A 20,532-nucleotide genomic window follows, 5' to 3' on the forward strand; every position below is an offset into this window, starting at 1 on the left:
ATTATCTTCCTTGCAATATGGTATTGTCAATCTTTTGTCATTGACCATCATGATGACTTGATCGTTCGCTGGCAAAGCATAGTGGTGCTTGGGCAGCAACAATCCATTTATGCCCCAAGATCAAATATGCTTCCAACACATACTCAACCACAAAAAACTTACAAGTAAGGGGGTTAGTTTCAATATACATTGTATGTTAAACATGGCATGTTCAAGTTTTGTATAAAGAGAATTCTTTCAAGGGGATGAGCTGTGAGTGTCAGTTGACCTAACAATTCCCATAGCTCGAGGGTCATGAGATTGTGTTCTCGTGTTGGATAAAGTTGTGCTTGAGTTATGGTAATTTTATTTGAAATTTTCAATCCAACCAGAATCCTAAGGATCTTTTCAGTAAGATATGTTGGCCATGGCATTTTGGTAACCTGGTCTTTATTTGGCTGGGTGATGTCCTCATCTCTGAGATAATAAACGCATCTAAGAACTGAAAACATGGAGGAAAAACTAGGCTACAACTAACGCGCACAACATATCGTCAGATCCTGCTGCGCATCGCTTCTAGAGTAGGATGGCGGTGGCGGCTTGGCTGAGGGCAGCGGCGTTAGGAGGGGGCTGGGAGGAGGAGAAGGAGCCTCGCTTCCACGACTTCATCTTGATACCGGCTTTCGCGCTGCTGTTCCCAGCAGCGCGTTTCTTCCTGGATCGGGTCGTCCTCGAGGTTGGCTCCCTTCACTCGCATATATTTCATAGGAACGATCCTTTTCATTATCGTGTTCGATTTGAATCCTGCTCTGTTCCTCTGCTAATACACCACCATGACCCTTCATCGCTTTCGACCTCAAGGCTTGTGAACCTTTGTCCGCTTCAATGGCAAGCATGCGTGATGTCTAGTGCCTCATCCAAAGAGCGCCTTCTGTGTTGGCAATCATGGGTGGTGTAGCGGATAGTGGCCTCTTCATGTCTCAGTCAGCACCATGTGTGTGAATCCTCTTGTGTTGATGAAGTTTTTGATATGCACTGCAGAGTCTTGGACAGAAGTTTGTATTGGGTTCTGCAAAGCACCTAAGCCAGGCAGAACTTGAAGAACGCCAGAAGAAGCATATCAAGTTTAAGGAGTCTGCATGGAAATGTATGTACTATTTGTCAGGAGAGATCCTGGCGTTGGCAGTTACTTACGATGAGCCTTGGTTTACGGACACAAGAAAATTCTGGATTGGGCCAGGAGACCAGGTGTGGCCAGATCAGAAAGTAAAGTAAGCATTTTAGAGTCTTGTGGCTAAGTCTATAGAGCTGTCTGCAAGTTCTGTTTTAGAGAAAGAGCTGAAGCTGTTCACGCTGTTTTGGCAGGACAAAGCTCAGGACGTTGTACATGTATACAGGTGGTTTTTACACATACAGTATCTTTGCACTCATGTTCTGGGAGACACGGCGATCAGATTTTGGTGTTAGCATGTCTCATCATGTTGCTACAGTTGCTCTTATTGTCTTCTCCTACTTGGCCAAGTACGCTTCATGAGCTTTGGCCTTGCATTCATGTGTCTAGTATTTATGGTCTGTTTCAGTTTGCTAGCTTCAAGTTGCTGTGCTTGTTCTATTTATGGCTATGCCCTTCTCCTGTGCTTTATGGCTGGGGATCAAGCGTATCCCTTTAAAGATGAAGGTATCTGACATTTATCTGAAAAAAGCAAGCTGATTTCTTTTTCATTTCTCAAGGGCAGGTTTGCTCGTGTTGGCTCAGTTGTGCTGTCTCTCCATGATGCAAGTGATGTCTTTCTAGAGATTGGAAAGATGACAAAGTATGGTGGCTCCAACTTAATACCAAGTTTAGCCTTCATTCTTTTTGCTGTCTCATGGGTCCTACTACGGCTTATCTACTTTCCTTTCTGGGTTATATGGAGCACAAGGTAGCCACTTGTTTTGCAGGTTTGCATTTGCTATGGTGATTGGTGTGGGAGTGCTCACATGTAATGAACATCTTGAAACTATTGTTCCTGCAGTTATGAGGTCCTTCAAACCTTGGATAAGAAGCAGCATGAGAAAGAAGGACCTATCTATTACTATGTTTTCAATTCATTGCTTATCAGCCTTCTCGTCCTTCACATCTATTGGTGGGTACTTATTTTTAGAATGCTTGTGAAACAAATCCAAGATAGGGGTAAACTTGGAGAAGATGTGCGATCAGGTAAGCATCCTTTTTAATAGGATTTTTGTGGCATGTTACCTGTGAAGGTCCTTTTCTTGATCGATTGTTGCATTATTGGCAGATTCAGAAGGTGAGGAGAAGGGTGAGTAAAGCATATTGCTGCAAATGACAGTCTGCAAGAACATTCTAAGTGGGTTGTGCTCCATGCTTGAAGAAGGCTACATGGTTTTCAGGACATGCTAGCATGTTAGCCTTTGAAGTAACATCCTTTATTAGTTCTAATGCCATTTTTTAAATGAGAAACTCTAATTTTGGAAATGTCTTTCCACGTATCACACACTTTCAAGAGGGCACCTTTTGAGTCTATGTGAGGAGTTACAACAGTTTATTTGGTTGGGATTGGATTATCATCTTATATTACTTTACATCGTAAATTGAATAGGTTTCTGACGATACCATTGAATTATATTGCTTTGTGACTGTATAATTCGTGTGACTTGGATGTTTGCACACAGGTTGCTTACCATGAACTAGACCCCAAACGGATGTATTGTCGCATCCACAAGCATTTGTGCAGTTTGAAGATTTTCTCTCCCCATTCAGATTCTCTCTTTCAAACTGATGATTTCTTGATGTACACATATAAGGATTATAGCTTTGCTATTGAATCTGAGAACTTGGTGCCCATGTATGCTTGGAGGTGAGGTTAAATTTGTGACACTTGGAAATTTCTGAGGTGCAAGAAAGGCTTTGAGGTTTTCTGTGTGCATGGCTACAGTTGAAAAGGATCATCTGTGGAGAAGGAAGGTAGGCCACATACACAGTCAAGCAGCACTCAAGCTCAGTCCAATAATCTTCATGGTTGGAGTCGGCAAAGTGGAGAGGTTAAGTCCAGGGGTGATTATTAATCCCTTTTAGTACCATATCTGAGGTATGCTAGAATGGTTGAACACACGGTCTTTCCTCACGTGTTAGTAAAAAGAGGTGTCCAGAAAGGGGACAAACGGAAGGAGGTGATCAGGTGGAGCCAGAAAGGGAGAATTAGCTAAGTCACAAGGTGGAAGGGGAGAAAGAGTGGGAACTAAGGTGGACCATTGTGTTTGCTCACTGGCGATGTCGGGGGATGTCGTTTCTGGTGATTTTCTTTATAAATTCAACTATTCAATTGTTTAGCTTTGTGGTCATCATGCGATGGGATATGTGGAGGGACTATGAAAGAACACAAATGGTTATTAGTGAATACCACTCTTACCAGATGTGATCATGAAGACTGTAGTTAGGCAATATGCATTGTGTTGGGTAGGGATGCTGCTGATTTCAGGAGGGTGGTGGGGTGTAGATGATGCAGGTTGCAGTGACTTCAATGACGAACTATGCTTGTTCACATGGAGGCTCTTGACTCTGTTTTGGCTAGGATCTTGATACAAAGAGGTTAGAATGGGTCAAAGTATACACTGTACAGTAAGGTATAGTTGCACGATAAGGTGGAGATTTTACCATCGTGAGACATATTATGCTATACATAATGGCATGATATGTAGCAGAAAGAATTCAATGTCGTGTTAGGTCCGCAAAAAGTGTCATGCTTTTAGTGGAGGGGTTGCCTATATGAGATGCCATGAAGCCTTGTAACAAGGGAGAGCATGGGTTAGTCTAAATCAGTTTCTTCTAATGGGAGCTTGGGTTAGTTATGTGGACCGCTTGCTAATGTGGGAGAGCATTACCGACGTCTGCTCGAGGTTAGAATGACTTATGAGGTCACTACAAGCATATCATAAAAATGATGAAGGTCTTGATTGCTGATCATGCCTTGTCGTACTCGTATCTGTGGACAATTAGGTAAGGCAAAGGAAGTTGGCAAAACGGATTTGTAAATTTGGAAAAAGGAATTGCTTTGGGAGGTTGAGTCTAGGGTTTGGGATCTGACCTCAGAAGCTGTTGATGAGGGTCTGCCAAGCTGCCCCGTGCCAACCGAGTGATGGGGGCATAAAATCGTTGAGTTTGGGATCTGTTAGTAGAATCATATGCATGGAAAGTTCATGGCCCTTTTTTTAAAAACTTTCTAGTACTTTTGACAAAAAGTTGATTTTAAATTCTTATTTTAAGAATGGTAGATCACTTATAATCATGGCTTGTATTGATGGCATATGGCTTAAAAAAAAAGTGGTGTGTGTGCAATGCCTCGCCTCTTTATGTATGGATGCTTATACAATATAATGAATGTAATTATAGTAACATGCATTTTTTAAAATCAAGTATTTATTCTTTTAGTTCCATAAAGTACGGTTCCATGGCATAGTTAGGGGAATGGAGGTATGAAACACTTTTTCTACTTTGCTTGCAGCTTGAAACATGTATTTGTTGGCGAAATGTTCCCCATACGGGAGAATGGTGGGAAATCGAGAAAAACTTTTTCCTTCCAAAATCACCAATTTCAAGGCTATCGCTCCTCCTCCTGACCATCTCCACTGCCTTGAATCATATATATTCCTAATTTCTTGTGTCGTCCTCCCTCGTAGTTTGCATATTAGCTTAGCGTACTAATGGCTCCGGCTAATGAAAAAAAATCATAGCTCCACAGAGACAAGGCCGATCAAAATTTTGTCACCACATATATTTTTTAAATATACCAAAGAAAATTCCTATGGAGCTTGCAAGCCTATCACCTCTGCACTTGCAGTACATCTCGCTATCACTTGCCCGTTTCGCTCTCATCAGATGGCTTTGCGACCTACAAGAGGCAGCGCTACAGACATGGGAGATTGAAGCCTGTTTCGCTCTCATTAGATGGCTTTGCGATCTACAGGACGCAGTGCTATAGATGTGGGAGATTGAATCCCATTTCGCTCTCATCAGATGGCTTTGCGACCGACTTCGATATTGGATCTGGTCGGGTTGCTGTTCAACCACCACCAAGCCGAAAAAAGAAGATGGATATCAACCGACACCAACTCCTTTCGCCTTATAATCTTAATGTAATGTGGTGGAACATTAGATTAGTTAAAGGTTCAATAATATTGCTAGTCTTTCGTTAATTAATTGGTTTTCTTTTTTATCTCATTGTAGGCCCCTATTCGGTTCTCTGTTTTTAGTCTCAAATTATGCTTTTCTATTTTCATTTTTGTTTCCTTGTAACCATGGTCCACATTGACGTTGAGATGTCCCTTTTTAGGTAGTGGTGTCGGGATACCAAACGATAAAAAAAATCCACCTACTAGTTATAGCTTGTGAAGTCGTGGTGTCGTGAGATACAACAATTACAACTTTCGAAGGCTTAATAGTTTTAGGATTTCGAAATATTTGATGAGGGCTCTTCCATCACTTTGACGACTACCTAGCTTTCTTCTATGCTAGGTGTGGATTTTGGTGAGCTTTACACCCTTTGCTCGTTTTAACAATGCATGGTTACCTCCTTGTAGCCTTGAATATATTTGCTCATGTTTCAAAAAGCTTATCCTTGTACCCTATGTCATATTAGGGGAGAGAAAGATTGACATCTATGAAAGACCCAAAGGGTCTATGAGACAATAAGTGTTGCATTACATATAACTACTAGTGAGGATAAACCAAGTCAGTATCTGCAAGTACTAGGGGAGAGAAAGATTGACATCTATGAAAGACACAAAGGGTCTATGAGACAATAAGTGTTGCATTACATATAACTACTAGTGAGGATAAACCAAGTCAGTATCTCCAAGTACAAGCTCTATATGTGTAATAAAAAAGAATAGCAGAAGTAGGATCTTCACGATACAAAGTATTGAGTTGTAGAAAGAAGTGGATTGTAAACAACATTATGCTTTCAAACTTTGATTATAGAGTGATAGCTGTTCGCCCACCCATGTGCTATGGGTAAGGAGCTTTGATGGAAATCTGAACAGACTTTGGACGGAGGATGTCTTGCTTACAAGAGCGCTTGAACATAACGAACTCGATGGTGAACAAAGGGTTCTAAATTATCGGCAATTACATAATGCCCATGGTAAACATGGATGCAGGTTGTCCATGTTGTCCAACCCACTACTTGGTCCAAGATGACCAACATGGCATATCATCCAACTAGGACCGTATTAGATTACAACATCCAATAGGGACTTTGTAACTCCCACGACCATCTGAGATTGTTTGGATCTTGAAAAGGGTTCCACAATTCGAGAACAATGCATGTTCTTTGAGTTTGCCTTTCAATACTTACTAATGTGGTCATATAGCACTCACAAGCATACATCTTATTTGGTAGAGTGCTAAGTCTACATAAACTGTCTCCTAACCATCAGGCCACATTTGGCTACCACCATCTACTGTCTAAACTAGGAATTGTTGCTAGGGTGCTCACCACAACGATTACTTCTCATATAGGGGGCATACAAAATAGAGCACATATGTTACTAGCAATAACAACACGAGGGTGGAGCATTGAGTAAACGTTTTTTCAATAGCCCCTCTCAATGTCCACTTGTAAGGTGAACTATCTCTTTGGTCTAACACCGAGTCGATAAAGATGGCACTTCAGTAAATCTCTCCTAAGAGTCTTTGTGAAAATATCTACACAATTCTTTGTAATTGGGCAATAGATAAGCTCCACCCCAACATCCATGATAAGCTCATGTAGTACATAATGATACTATATCTTAATGTGCTTCGTGTGAACATGAAACATCAGGTTCTTGGCAATCGCCATGCAACTATGATTGTTACATAGCAACACTCACTCCTTTTTGAGCAACACCAATGTCTCCTAAATCTCTTCTCAATTATCACATGAAGCAAATCAACCTCTGTAGAAGGAAGTGGCACTATAGATTACTTCTTGTTGATCCATGATGTAATTCCAAACCCAATAAGAAAACAATAACCAGAAATAGATTTTTTTGCTATCACAAGCTCCTGTCCAATCAGAAAACAGTACTAGAAATAGATTTTTCTTCTATGCTACTTGCTCTTTTGTGATTGTCGACAATCCAAAATCCAGTTAGGATATGGCTCCTTTTGTAATATTGGAGGCTTTTGTTCTTCATCATTTGATGAATCCATCTCTTTTGGAGCTGATATTGTCACTGGTTCTATTTGTTGCTGTTGGGCTACTTCTTATGTTAGCACACTGTTTTTCATGACCATTGGGATGCTCGAGAAGTCATTGTGTCATGTCAATGATGCATGGGTAATTTTGCCATTTTTGGATGCATGACATATATACGAGTGGAGTCAGACTAAGTGATGCGGGTGATATCGTGTGAAACACCACAGTTGTCAGTTGTATGTTTGGGCCTAAATCATTATTAATGTGTGATTTATTCAAAGCTTTGTACGACATTATCTTGGTGTGTAATTTGATTTATTCATAGCTTTGTGCGGCACTGCGTGCGTGTGTAATTCGGTTTATTCACAGCTTGGTGCAACATGGACGTGATTTTCTTTGCGAGGGCATATTTTTTGGTGAGCTTTCTACAGTGAGCTTTTTTGCTATTTTGGTGATCTTTTTTAAAGCTATTTTCTCATTCATGCTGTGTGGTGGTTGGATGATGGCCTCTCCTATGCCACCTAACAGGCACACAAGAAGAGAACACAATGGGATCAGAAGTGGGAGACATTGAAATCCCAGCTCCAAGGGTACCAATCAGACCTGCAACTGTCCTCTTACCTCCAGCTGTGTCAGTTGGACACTTCAACACCCTCCCAACCTCCCAATTTGGTATAGCTGCCTCCTTTAGCTATCCTCCCACGTTAGCTCTAACCTCCATCACCTCTCATCTTCCATTTCAAAGTCTCTTCTAACTACAGCTGACATCCAGCTGACGAGATACCACTCCAATTGACACAAAACCCTTCAGAGTCTCTTCTAACTACAGCTGACATACAGCTGACATCCAGCTGACGAGATACCACTCCAATTGACACAAAAACCTTCAGATTCTGACTTCGAATGCCTCCACTAGTCCTTAGACAGAAAATTATCATCCAGGATCTTCTAATGTCCTCCAGCATCATCCGACCTTATATTCTCAACCCCAGGACCTTCCAGGTCCCTCTGCTGACCTTCTTCCTACCCTTCTCTACCCTTCACTCCACCTGAAGCTGAACCGACTGACGCAGAAGCCCTATCTCTGACACAGAAAGCTTCTCCAAATGTCCTCAGACTTCCATAGGCCCTCAGGTACCTTTAACCTTGAAGCGATATCACACTTCAGGCTCTGTGCTGATTGCAATTGACACCTAGTTGCCTCCGAAATGACTATCCTCTCAAGGATGACCAAACTGTTGACTCAAGTTATCTCTTCTCTGTGTAAGTTGACACTTCTAGTCCCACATAATACTTATACCAAACATGGATCTAACCTCTTGGACCCTTAGTTGAGTCAAAATTAGTTTTCTTCTGAGTCAGAATTAGTTGAAGAGATACATGATCAGTTCAATGTCCAGGAAGGTCTTGGGGTTGTGTATGTCAGGTCAACTGATGATAGAGAACAACTGAGGATCCTGGAGGATCTATTACTAACTTGGAACTAGTGGAGACATTCAGAGGCAGAATTTGAGCATTTCTGTGTCAGTTAAGCAGCATAACTCTCAGTTGTGGGTATAGAGGGCTTGCCCTGATCTATCTGAGTGGGTGTGAAGTACTTGTGAGCCTGGTTTGATAGTCTGGGGGCCGTTTTAGCAGTCAGGAGTTAGAAAGGTTGTTCTGATGGTGTTTCTATGGTAGCCATGAGTCTGCTGTTGTCAGCTGATGAGTGCTTATAAGGTTGGATCCTTGTGTGTGAGAGTGGTCTAAGCATCTAGAGGTGTCAGATGACACAGAGGACGGAAGTCTGCTTCAGCTGTGTCAATTTAGTTAGTTGGTCGAGGATAATTAGTTCAGAGGTAGCAGGGTGCCTGTAATGTGAGATCCCTTCAAGTTTAGAGGTGCCTGAGGGCTATGGGTGTTAGAGGACATTTGGAGTGGTTTCTGTGTGTCAGATAGATTCTCAGTCAGCTGGGTCTAGGTCTGGGTCAAATTGCTGAGGTAAAACTCAGCTAGTTCAGTTAGAGGAGGGTTAGAAGAGGGTCAGTAGAGTGTCCAGAGAGTTCTAGGGTAGTGGATATAAGGTCAGATGTCAGAGGAGGACATTTTGGAGGTCTAGAGGACATGATTATGATTGGGGACAAGGGAAGCCATTTGGAGGCAGAAACAAGCGGTTCTGTGTCAATTGAGAGTGGATTTGGTAAGCTAGTTGTTAGCTGTGGTGTCAGGATGGGCTTTTAAGTGAGTGATTAGAGCTTTTGGAGGTGAGAGCTGACTTGAGAGGACAGTTGTAGGTGGCAACATGATAGAACCACCTATGCAGAAAGACCAAATCATAAGTGAACTATTGCCTTATGGTATGACTATGGAATTTTTTTTGGTGTTGGCTTACCGCACTCATGAAGTTTCCCCAATGGGCAATTCGTGCCTTGCAAGCCAAGAGTCCAATGCTAGAATGTACTCGTCCAAGGCCATACCATTTCTCCATGCATTGCGAAGTTCCTCGTTTGCTGACCTTGGAAGCCTCTTCTTTGTTTTCACAAAGGATCCATTTGTTGCACATTGTTTTGTGTTCTTGCCTATATAGTGGTGTGATATACTTCTTGGTGTGCTCATTCAAGCTCTGCTTCGACTGGAAGAGGTATGATCTCTCCCACACTGACATTTCATTCATTGTATGCCCATTATTAAAGACAGCTTTGACTGCTAACCAATTTACTTGAGCTTCCTTAGCCATAAAGCCGTAAAAGTTAGCTTTTGGGGATCCATGTTTCTCCACGGTGTTGTTTGTCATATCCCAAAATAGAATTTGGCTTGTTGTATCCTCCTCTTTCATCTCGTATGTAGCAATTGTCATCATCATTCTAGCACTATTGATGTTAAAAATAAATAGATGATATTATAGTTGCAATGAATTAATATTAACATCCACTCCAAAATTAAAGGAAAAATGTACCAACCTTGGGACTTGAACATGAGCTCCCATGGTATTCCAATCTGGGATTCTATGGGTGTGATCAAACATGACCCAAGCACATTTATGTCTCCATTGCCATCTTGACGCATTCTATTTACCACAAGTCCACACTAGAAGTGAAGCCTCTAAAAAAAAAGCATCGTTTGTCATCTTGTCCTTGGCTCGGAAATATACACCATGAATAAAAGGATAAGCCATACGTCTTTGAAGGAACATAATTGCATCAAAGCCACTTCCCATAATTTTTTCTTGGTGTTGGACAATATTCTTCTGAACCTGCAATAGTAAAAAATTGTTCATCCATGTAATGAGTCACATGAATATATTAAAACTATAGGTTAGTAGAATACCTTTGCTCTTGGACAAGTTGTACCATTGCATCAAATGCATCAGCCAACTCCTTATCACCCACCATGTCAAAGTCCTTTACATCCTTGTCTCTAAAGAATACCTACGGAAGTTGCTCTTTTGCAATTGTCATTTGGATCTTCTTGGGATATGCTTGCCTATCCATTCTATCAATGCCATATACCAATGTCTCTATGTCATCCAATGAAGACTTAAGAAGACCTGGTTGAACAGGATGCTTATGCTCTCCAACATGCACCATCAACCTTGTATATGATCGATCATCAGGCATCACATAGTATACAAAGCAATCACAAGTGTCTATACAATAGACTTTTTCTTTGCAATGGGTACATGTAAGCTCATTGTTTCCTTCTGCTGTTCTAGTACCTCGATCAACTCTTTCAGTAAAAAATCCTTTGAAGAAAGCGTTATTGTATATTCCATGGTTCAAGTAATAAGAACAGACTACCCTACGACATTCAAGGTGTCCAATGCAATGGCTTATTCTCACCTTGATGTTGGTAGAGCCATGTTAGTAGTATGTGGCTTTGTCCAAACATCCCCATCATACTTGTGTTGCAGTGCATCCATTTTATTGTCTACTCTCTCATCAGGAGGGGAAAACTCAAAAACCAAATTTTCATAAAAAACCTATGTAACTGCTAAACCCTTTGACTTGTAGGAAAGTTGGTTATGTACTGCCTAAGCAGGGTAGCTGCCTTTTGCTTTAGCAAAATAGGGATAATGCTTTTTTCATCAGGCCTGTGAATTTGAGCTTGCTTACCTTTATCCCCCAGGATATTTAGAGGACATTGAGGGAAATCCTTGCTAACATCATCTCTTATATTATTTTCACTCACTGACATGTACATGGTTGATGGACCTCCCATCTCTGCTTGCAGTTCTTCATTTTCAAAATTGCTACTATCACTCAACTCTACTGTTGGTATAGAGGAACTCTCTATTTTCAAATCTAAATCAACAACATACTCTCTAGACAAGGAGCTATCAAGCAAAAAAAACATAATTTTCTAGCACATCTTTCTAACCTGTTAATGCCTTTGAAACCCTTTTGATACCACATTGAATTATTACATTGAAGCTCTTGAAGCAATACACAGATGAAACCTGTTGCTTAAGAAAATCTTGGCAAAATCTTTCCTGACTCTAGTGGTATTTCCATCTCTTTCAGGACATCTCCACACAGATAGCAGTAGTTTCCATTTGCATTTATCAAAGTCTCAATGGAGAACAAACAAGGATAGAAGAAAATCCATGCAAAAATAAGATTCAAATTGTTGCTTATATCCAAGAATTAGCATTCTCCATTTATGTTGTTTTTTTGTTTGTTATATATATATATATATAAATCTATGTAAGAAACTTTGCAAAATGCATAAAGGTAAAAAAATTTACATAATCTAGTAATATAATATTCCTATGTATGACCACCTAATTCACTATACGATCTGTATTCTTATTAAATATTGGAGGAGATAAATCATAAACAAGCTTGTCAAACTATCAAAAGCAATTAAAAATCATAACCACCAAATATTCTATCATAATTCTCTCGTTCTTCTATAATGTGTGCATATGTTCTAACCATGATTGTTATATTAAATGAAAAACTTTAATAGTTCTAACAAGCCTAGACGGCGCTCATTGTTTTCTAATATTTCAACATATATCTCATCTAGACATTTTTTTTCAATATTTTAACATTTAATATTTAACATTTTACTGCTTATTTTCTAATATTGTAACATTTAGCATTTAGCTTTTTGTTTCTCATTTAACATTTTCACATTTAATATTTGACATTTTAACACTTTAACATTTTAGCATTTTAACATTTTAATATTTCAACATTTAACATTTTAATATTTTAACATTTAACACTTTATCTAGTTTGAGCTAGGGTTTTTTGCTCTCTCCTTTACCCTCTGAGCTTCGTCTCTTCGAGTTCAGGCTCAAAGTCATCAACACGCATGCCATTAGTGCAATGGGGAGGCCATCAGGGCAAAGGGGAGATTGCCCAGCTTGATTTTGCATCAACACGCGTGCTGAGTCAAAAATCGAGGAGGGAGTGGCCAGTACCCTATCTTGCTGTTTCATCTGTTCTTTTTTTTCATACCATGCTTTCTTGAAAAAGTGGGGTCTTCCTTCATGAATGTGCGTTGAAGTGTAGTTGCTTCTTCAACCTTGAAGTATTTTGAGTGCAATGGGGAGACCATCAGCGGCGGCGGCGGAGACCCCAAACAGTGATGGTAGGGAGATAAATTTGCTTATTGTCATACATATATATCACGAGAATGGAGGATCACTCAATAAATTTTCTTTAAGTGATGGTAGGGAGATAACATTCACGCAAATTGTTCTGAGGGAGCATCGCAGCTCAAAGGCATCAGTGCGTGTGCTAAGTCAAATAGGGAATGCAATCAGCACACTGGGGAGGACATCAACGCAAAGGGGAGACCATCAGCGTGCGCGTTGAGACAAAAATCGGTTCAGCTGATTTTGCAAGGGAGGGTATGTATCTGCAATTTGATTTTGCATTAGTTTTGTGAAGAAAAAGCCCGAACAAAACCCCCAAACAAAAGCCTCATTAGGAATTTTTTGAGGTCATTTTTGGGCCTTGTAAGGAAGTTTGACCGGAATATTCCCTCCAAAAAGGGACACCGGGATAAAATTTTTGCAAACGAACTCCAAATTTGTCGGACCTCACATATTTAGATTCTAATCTTCAAAAGCTATCCATTGATATATAACACGATAGGGTTCGGAGAAGGGACAAGATAGATACCTAAAAGATTCCTTTTTGCTTGGGGAAGATTCACGTATGGTTTTGCATGAATGCGCGCGTAGAGACAAAAACTGGGAAATTGAAAGGAGGTGCCAACAAAGCAAGCGTGTAATTCAGGCTGCCAATAGCATTTTAAGGTCATGTAGTTCGGGCGTCTTGTTATGGATAGCTGTCAGAGTCTGGTAAACACAGCGGCGGTGCATCAACGAAAGCGCCACCAGAGCAAGCATGTAGTTTAGGTTGTCACACTATCCCGTCAAAGGTCATGTTGAAGGAAGGTGATCCCAAACATTGCAAGAGAGAAAGCAAAGGAGGCACAAGAGAAGCAATCATAGAAAGCAAGTTACGGTAGTACTATGTGTTAGCATTAGTATGGGTAGTTAGCAGAACCTTGGCCAGCAGACCTATAATGAGTCCACGGCTGCATAGGTTTTCTTGCATAAGGGATAAAATCCCATGAAAATTGTTGGCCCGCTGCTAAAGTTAATATGAGAACATGGCTTCTTTTTATCTAATTATTTTTGGCATGTAAGGAAGGAAGAGAGAAAGAGAGGAAGCGAAAGAAAAGGGAGAGAAAGAACGAAGGGAGGATATATTTGTTTTTTTTTAAAAAAAAAGGGAGGCGCCAATGCTATTGCCATGCCTCGCCATTTTTTTAATAACTACCAAGGCCCCCCCCACACACACATGTATACAAATATTATAGTCTCACTCACTCTCTCTCTCTCTCTCTCACACACACACACACTCTGTGTGTGTCTCTCATACATATCTTCTCTCTCTCTTTCTCTCTCTCTCTCACACACACACACACACACACACACACACACACACACACACACACACACACACACACACACACACACACACACACACACTCACAATCCAAGTTCTAAGTAGTAGGTTGAGGAATTGCACAAGTTCAAAGTGCAAGCTCAAAAATGGAGGCAACAATTTCAAAACAAGACAACTACCCTATAAGGACCCCGAGGCTTGAAGAATTCAATACAAGGCTTGTATCTGTAGTTCGATTGTCGATTGTCGATTGTTGAAATAGTTTGAAGACATGCATTGTTGATTTCATATGAAGGGTAAACTCAGTAGGAAAGACTCTTTTCCATAAAGTTCATTTCTTATGTTTTAATTATCGGGATCAATTCAACTACAATAATTCAGATCTCCTTAAAGATCCCTACATGCTCACAAAAAAACTTCTAACCCACATGCAAGAAACGTTGCCAAAGAGCTGAAAGATGACATTGTGTCACATGCATCATCCCCGACATGGATGCATGTCATACTAATGTGAAACTGTGAGAGGTTAGATGTGTTCACTATGTGTTAGCCTTGATTGATAAAGGGACATGGGCCTAATGAAGGAGGGTAGGTAATCTTATGATTACCTTATTTCAGTTTGAAGTCAACAATAAAAGCGACCACTACTGAAACTCTAAAATCACTTTAAAGTGAGCCCAAGAATCATAAAGCTTACGTAACTTAGTTATGTCTATGACAGTAGAATCAGGTCCACACCTCTGAAGGGTTCCAAGCCCCTGAGGGTAGGCTGAAACCAAGGGAGACAACATACATCCGCAACATTTTAGGCAATGTAAAGTGGTGTTGGAAATGAGTTGGAAAAGTGCCTCCACACGTTGGTTGGGACAAGAGATAGTCACTAAAACGTAAACTCCACATCCAAGTGAAAAACTATTTGTATCAAACAAACAATATGAAGCTTCCAAATTTTAGTCTCAGAAGATTGAACTGGAATTGTAAGAATTATCAATGCCGTTGCATAAAAGAAACCATTTCAACTTTGATTTGGAAAGAGTTGGTGGTATCCACATGCAGCTAGACAGCAAGCATCTAAGAATGGTTCCATCTCCTCCTAGAAAGAATCTTCGGAGTAAGTGATGATTTTTATTGTTGTTACATTCATGAGGTCTTTCATGCCTGAGAGGTTTCCAAATATAATTTTGGTTTTCTTGTACACCGTAGAGGCCACTACGAGCTATGCTGGACATGAGAATGATAGCCGATGATATAGGAGGCTTGCCCTAGCTTGTTGGTGCTTTTTGGGAGAAGTGCTTGTGAGACTGGTCTGGCAGTCTGGGGGCTGTCACTATTAGCAGTAAGAAAGGTAGAGGTGTCTGAGTGGTTTCTATGGTAGCTGTGAGTTAGCAGTTGTCACAGCTGAGTGTCCCAATAGTATGGATCCATGCTTGGTTTGAGTGTCTTGAGGGTATAAAAGTGTGGAGGCAACTGTGTGTCAGTAGTAAGCAGAGTGCCTGTAATATGAGATCCCTTTAAGTTTAGAAGTGCATGAGGGCCTATGAGTGTCAAAGGACATTTGGAGAGGTTTTGTGCTTTAGTTAAGGCTTCTAAGTCAGTTGGTTCTGTGTCAGATTATTGAGGCAGAATTCGGACAGGTGATAATTGCCTCCTTTAATAGTCTTTGTGTGATCATGCAGACACAAATTAATGTTTTATTTCTATGTAAGATGCTTGTAATTTCAAATCCAAGCAATGGGCCAGGCTTTTTCTCAATCTTGTTTAACTACAATTGGAAACAAGAGGAGGAGTTGGTTGGATTGACAAAGGATAAGCTGCACTCCTTAGTCTCAGCACAAGAATCCCTCTCGAAAGGTATCTTTCAAAACATGCATGTGTAAATGGTTATTGTGTTCTATTTACCATCTAATGTTTATTTTTGTGGTTGGGTAGAAAAAAGGAGATATTACACTCTATGGCCACCACAAAGCAAAAAGACAGTATTGCTTTTCGGTATAGTAGTGCAGAGAAATTTTGGATCCATATGCGCAAGGAGGTCTATTGGTGCTTTGTGTATGACCATTGTAAGAAACTAAAAGAAGACATTGAAAATGGATTTCCAGAAGGCTTTGACCTTTGGGTTTGGTAGTAGACAGAGAAAGAAGCACATAGACAAGGCCTTCGTAGAGCTATGGAGGAAATTCAAGAACAAAGAAGGTGAAAAGTATCAACTATAGCTTGAGGAGTCATCCAAGCGTGTCCTATATAGGTGAATTATCACATATTCTGAGCAATACCGTGCTATATAATTTTTTTTGCTTTCGATTCTGATTGATTCTAATTTTGTATGTATAAGGTGGTTGTTTAAGGTCCATGATGGGACCACTCTTGAAAGTCTTCCTGAAGTGATAGAGGAATGACTCAATATAGATGGGGAGACAAGCATGTATCCAAAATGGATTCAGGACCGTGGCATGGAAGATGCAATATTTCCCTTGGTGGTTGGAATACCCAATAGGAGAGAATGCAAGGGATGAAGCAATATTCTATAAAGGTACTTTGAATTGCATTAGTAAAATGGCATGTATCTAGAAGTTTTTTAAGTTTTAATGTTTTTGAAGTTTTTTTAATTGTTAAGAGCATTGTCACATAAATCAGTTGAGGTGGGGTCGGCATCTAAGAGAAGCTTAAGGGAAAATATAAGTAGAGTGGTGGAATCTTCTATTAAGGGGATTGAGGATAGGGATAGCTTTTACGACCCATGATCTCATAGAAAATTTTCCCCCATGATCTGACAGATGCGACTATGTTGTGATGAGAAATTTATCATAGAATTTGTGGTTATGGTGTGATGTGGATATGATACTTTGAGTATGTACCGGTGATGTAATGTGGCTATTTGAGAGACTTTGCTGTGTTTAGTGATGTTTGGTGTTTTGTAGGTTGGCAAAATTATAATGCTATATGTGTGTTAGTTTTTTTTTCCTTGTATGAATTGAGTTTCTTTTGTTGCAGGTTTTAACCTTCACCATGGAAGGGGAATCCGTTATCGACATATTTGCTGACATGTTTTAAGTTGATGATGTCATTTTGTCGATATTTTATGATAATATATGTGATAAGATTTTGTAAAACAACATTTTCTATGCTTGCCTATCATTGATGGCAAATTTATCATAGAGTGCGTGCCTAGGCTATGACATGGCTTTGTTGTGATGAGCAATTTATCATAGAATTTGTGCCTATGGTGTGGTGTGGCGATGAAGTGAATTGAAATATGATTGCTCCAATCACAATGATCAATAGTATTTCATATGGATATTTATAGCTATATTAATACTATTGTTACATAATTGATAATCTAGGATATGTATAGATACAAATATATGACAAAAAACTCACTATAATTAATCAAAAGCTCACAATAATAGAAAATATTGTAATTGTATTTTGGTGATAAATAAGCTCACCAAAATAGCAAAAAATCTTACCATAGGAAGCTCACAAAAAATATGCACCCCTTTGCGAGGGAGTAGGTGAAGAGATGCATAGACGATGTTGAACAGGTGTGCATTGTGATGATGGTCAAAAGTATATGTTGCGGGACACTTATTGGATTGTATTTTGATGGTGGTGTGATGGATATGATTCATGCACCATTATTTATACATATTATTTATTTTCCTTGCACTTAGGTGACACTATTTGTATTAGTACATATGAATAAGGTTTATTAGTTTTACACACTTTATGTGCAAATGCTATTTTTAAAAAATGCAAGTCCAATTTTGTATGAGATAATATTTTTAGTTCCAAGGGCTAATTTTTGAATACATATAAAAAATACTCGTGTCATGAAGGAGCTACACGCATAAGGGGGAGATTCAACCCAATCTTGTGTTGATGGTGATGGATGGTCCACGCTTATGTTTGTTGATATGAGCATGTGGTAATTTTATCAAGTGGTACAAAGATCTTGACAATGGTATCACAGCTTGGGACCACTCTGAAGAGTAAGAACTACTTAATGCAAAGCTAAATTCTAAGGAAGCAAAGGCAAAGGTCTATTATTGAGTGGGTAAAGAACCTCTAGTGGTTATTAGTCAAAGGTATGAGCCCAAAACCACCCTTTTCTTCAAAAGTGGTTTTTAAAAAAAACCTTAACCTCATCAAGATCAGTCTCCATGGATATGATTAGCAATTAGTGAAGGTCCAAATTCCATTATCAGAAGGAGTTGTTGCGATTTTCATTATATCGCCACACTGACAATTGGTGGCAATTCATCCATTGCTAAAATCCTGTGTGGCAGTTTTTCTCCAAAGATAAGCTTTAAAAAATTAAAGCTATATAGTACAAAGGCTTAACGTTAAGACTTTTTACTATATAGTATGGATTAAGTCTTAGCTAAAAGCTTTGTAAAGCCTCTACTTAAAGGCTATTAGAGCTTTAGTACAAGGCTTTTAAAAGCATCAACAAAAGCCTTAAACAAATTCACATTTTGCTTAAAATTTGGCACAAAGGGAGGCCTTGAATTTTAGAGAAAAATTATTTTTAAAATTTTTAGAAAATAACATTGCTTCAATTATTTTTTTGGGGGTCAAGACAAGGGCGCTTCAACAAAATTAGTAGTTCGGTTTTCATTTGAGGTGTGTTTCCGCTCTTGGTATCATTGTCGCTGGGCTCTCACTTGACAAAAGTACTTGAATCCCACTTCATGAACTCAAGCAAAGATTTGACTTTTTGCAAATTGGAGACAAACCAATAAGTAATATTTTCTACTTTTACACTTTTAATATCATTTTCTTCTTTTTTATATTCTTTTCTTTTGAATCTGCAACCCCCTTCTATCCTTGAACAAATGTAGTCACTGGGAAAGGGAGAAGAGGAGGGAGTTAGAGGAAACTATTGCACTTTAAAAAAGGAGAAGAGTATCCTTGAAGTAGAATTTGAGGATGACATCCATATAATAGTGAAAGCTACTCTTAGAGCCCATGATGTTAGACAGCAGAAGAAAATTAATCGTAAGGATTTTGCTTTCCAAAACTTTTGGTGGCAAGAAATATCCGCGTGTTGTTTTAACCTAGCTAATCCAACTTGATGACTATTTTGTGGGAGAGAAATTTTTTGAGCGAGATAAAATCAAGAAAGATGTGCACGTGTTATTTTAGCCTGGCTAATCCAACTTGATGGGGCTATTTTTTGGGAGAGAATTTTTTTGAAGGACATAAAATCAAGGTAACTAGTACTTCTTTGTAGTGGAATGCAACGAAGCATGGAAAACATAAACCTTATTCTTGAAAGTTCTTTCAGTGTTTGATCAAGAATAATTTCCTATCATCCTAGCTCCATAACATAAGGTTAAAGTGAGACAAACATGGAATAATCTTGGACATCTTGAGAGAGAAATTGTGCAGATGTATACAGACAAATTCTAGAAGACTCTTATTCGGCCAGAGACCATAGAACGAGTGAATAAGAAAGATTGAAAGGGGAAATTTATAGTTGGTCTTAACCCAAAGATCAAGGTTGAGGTGAATACATTTCGTCCACATTCACTTTCTTCTACCATATCCCTTGCTTTGAACTGTGAAAGAGAAAATGGTATTCCAAAGAAGTTTGGACCTTCACGTGATGTGCACCCGCATAAGTTGCAAAGGAATGTCTCTTATTTTTTCAAAGTCTTTTGATAGGAATCAAGGTGATCGTCGTCAATGGAGGATCTAAAGGCGATAACTAATCTAAGAAGTCATATGCTCTACCACTATAAATAAAGATTAAACCAATGTTCATGTTGTTTACTACAAGTGCAATCATGACATATTTGTTAACCAAATCAACATGCTACCTTGCACAAGAGAGGGAGAGAAGAAGAGAAACAAGACCATGCAAGGATTGGTTTAGAGAGACTAGAAATCAGCCAACCCTAATGAGGATTAACTCCCCGATGTGAGGCCACTAGGGGCTCACTCCACCTCCACTCGTGTTGCTCAAATGAAGCTTTCTAGGAGTAGGTAGAGAGAAAAGAGAAGGGAGCTATGGAAAGCTCTACCTCTACTCAATGCCTTTGTGTATGCAAGAGTGATCTTAAAAGGAATACAAGAAGAGGGAGAAGAGAAGGCAAGACAAGAAACATCACCTACATGAACACATCACAATCAAGCAAGCATGCATCAACCAATACAAGCCTACCACCATAGCCACGAGAGAGAGAGAGAGAGAGAGAGAGAGAGAGAGAGAGAGAGAGAGAGAGAGAGAGAGAGAGAGAGGAGAGAGAGAGAGATAAAGAAAGAAAGATTTTATTAACGTCTTCCAAAAGACCGAACTCGGCCTATGAGACAAATTGGTGTACCTGTATGGGGTATCCTCTGTCATCCCAACAAAATGAAAAAGTACTGAACTCAAAAGCTGAATCTGGGTGTGCAATAAGTACAATGAGTGGGGGAGGGGACTAGGAGAATGCAAAGCTATATGCATGGAGTATAGTGGG

At 39.6% G+C, this 20,532-nt stretch overlaps 1 protein-coding gene and 2 long non-coding RNA genes across 10 annotated transcripts; all 3 read left to right on the forward strand.

Annotated features, from left to right (window-relative positions):
* The first annotated feature begins 445 nt into the window (after window positions 1–445).
* On the forward strand, window positions 446–2,458 carry LOC147612840 (ASC1-like protein). Of its 2 annotated transcripts, none has more exons than XM_086783496.1 (6): window positions 446–715; window positions 1,021–1,250; window positions 1,345–1,500; window positions 1,716–1,901; window positions 1,995–2,105; window positions 2,262–2,458. In XM_086783496.1, coding segments are annotated over exons 1-6 (834 nt in total). In that variant the 5' UTR covers window positions 446–565; the 3' UTR covers window positions 2,263–2,458. The 2 variants fall into 2 exon arrangements, with proteins under 2 accessions (XP_086639622.1, XP_086639621.1); XM_086783495.1 differs by having other exon boundaries at window positions 448–715; window positions 1,995–2,179.
* On the forward strand, window positions 2,262–4,316 carry LOC147612841 (uncharacterized). Its single transcript, XR_015263537.1, has 3 exons — window positions 2,262–2,399; window positions 2,656–2,840; window positions 2,919–4,316. It is a non-coding gene; the product is annotated as an uncharacterized LOC147612841 (long non-coding RNA).
* Window positions 4,317–12,368: 8,052 nt separating this feature from the next.
* LOC147612842 (uncharacterized) lies at window positions 12,369–17,214 on the forward strand. 7 transcript variants are annotated; one of them, XR_015263540.1, is made up of 5 exons: window positions 12,369–12,737; window positions 12,823–12,999; window positions 15,998–16,313; window positions 16,401–16,598; window positions 17,060–17,214. It is a non-coding gene; the product is annotated as an uncharacterized LOC147612842 (long non-coding RNA). The 7 variants fall into 7 exon arrangements; XR_015263541.1 differs by lacking the exon at window positions 17,060–17,214 and adding an exon at window positions 16,703–16,994; XR_015263544.1 differs by lacking the exon at window positions 17,060–17,214 and having other exon boundaries at window positions 12,865–12,999; window positions 16,401–17,000.
* The last annotated feature ends 3,318 nt before the right edge of the window (window positions 17,215–20,532 follow it).

This window comes from Cibotium barometz, chromosome 45, assembly GCF_041138505.1.
Source record: "Cibotium barometz isolate CiBa-2024 chromosome 45, ASM4113850v1, whole genome shotgun sequence".
In the NCBI taxonomy this organism is placed as follows: Eukaryota; Viridiplantae; Streptophyta; class Polypodiopsida; order Cyatheales; family Cibotiaceae; genus Cibotium; species Cibotium barometz.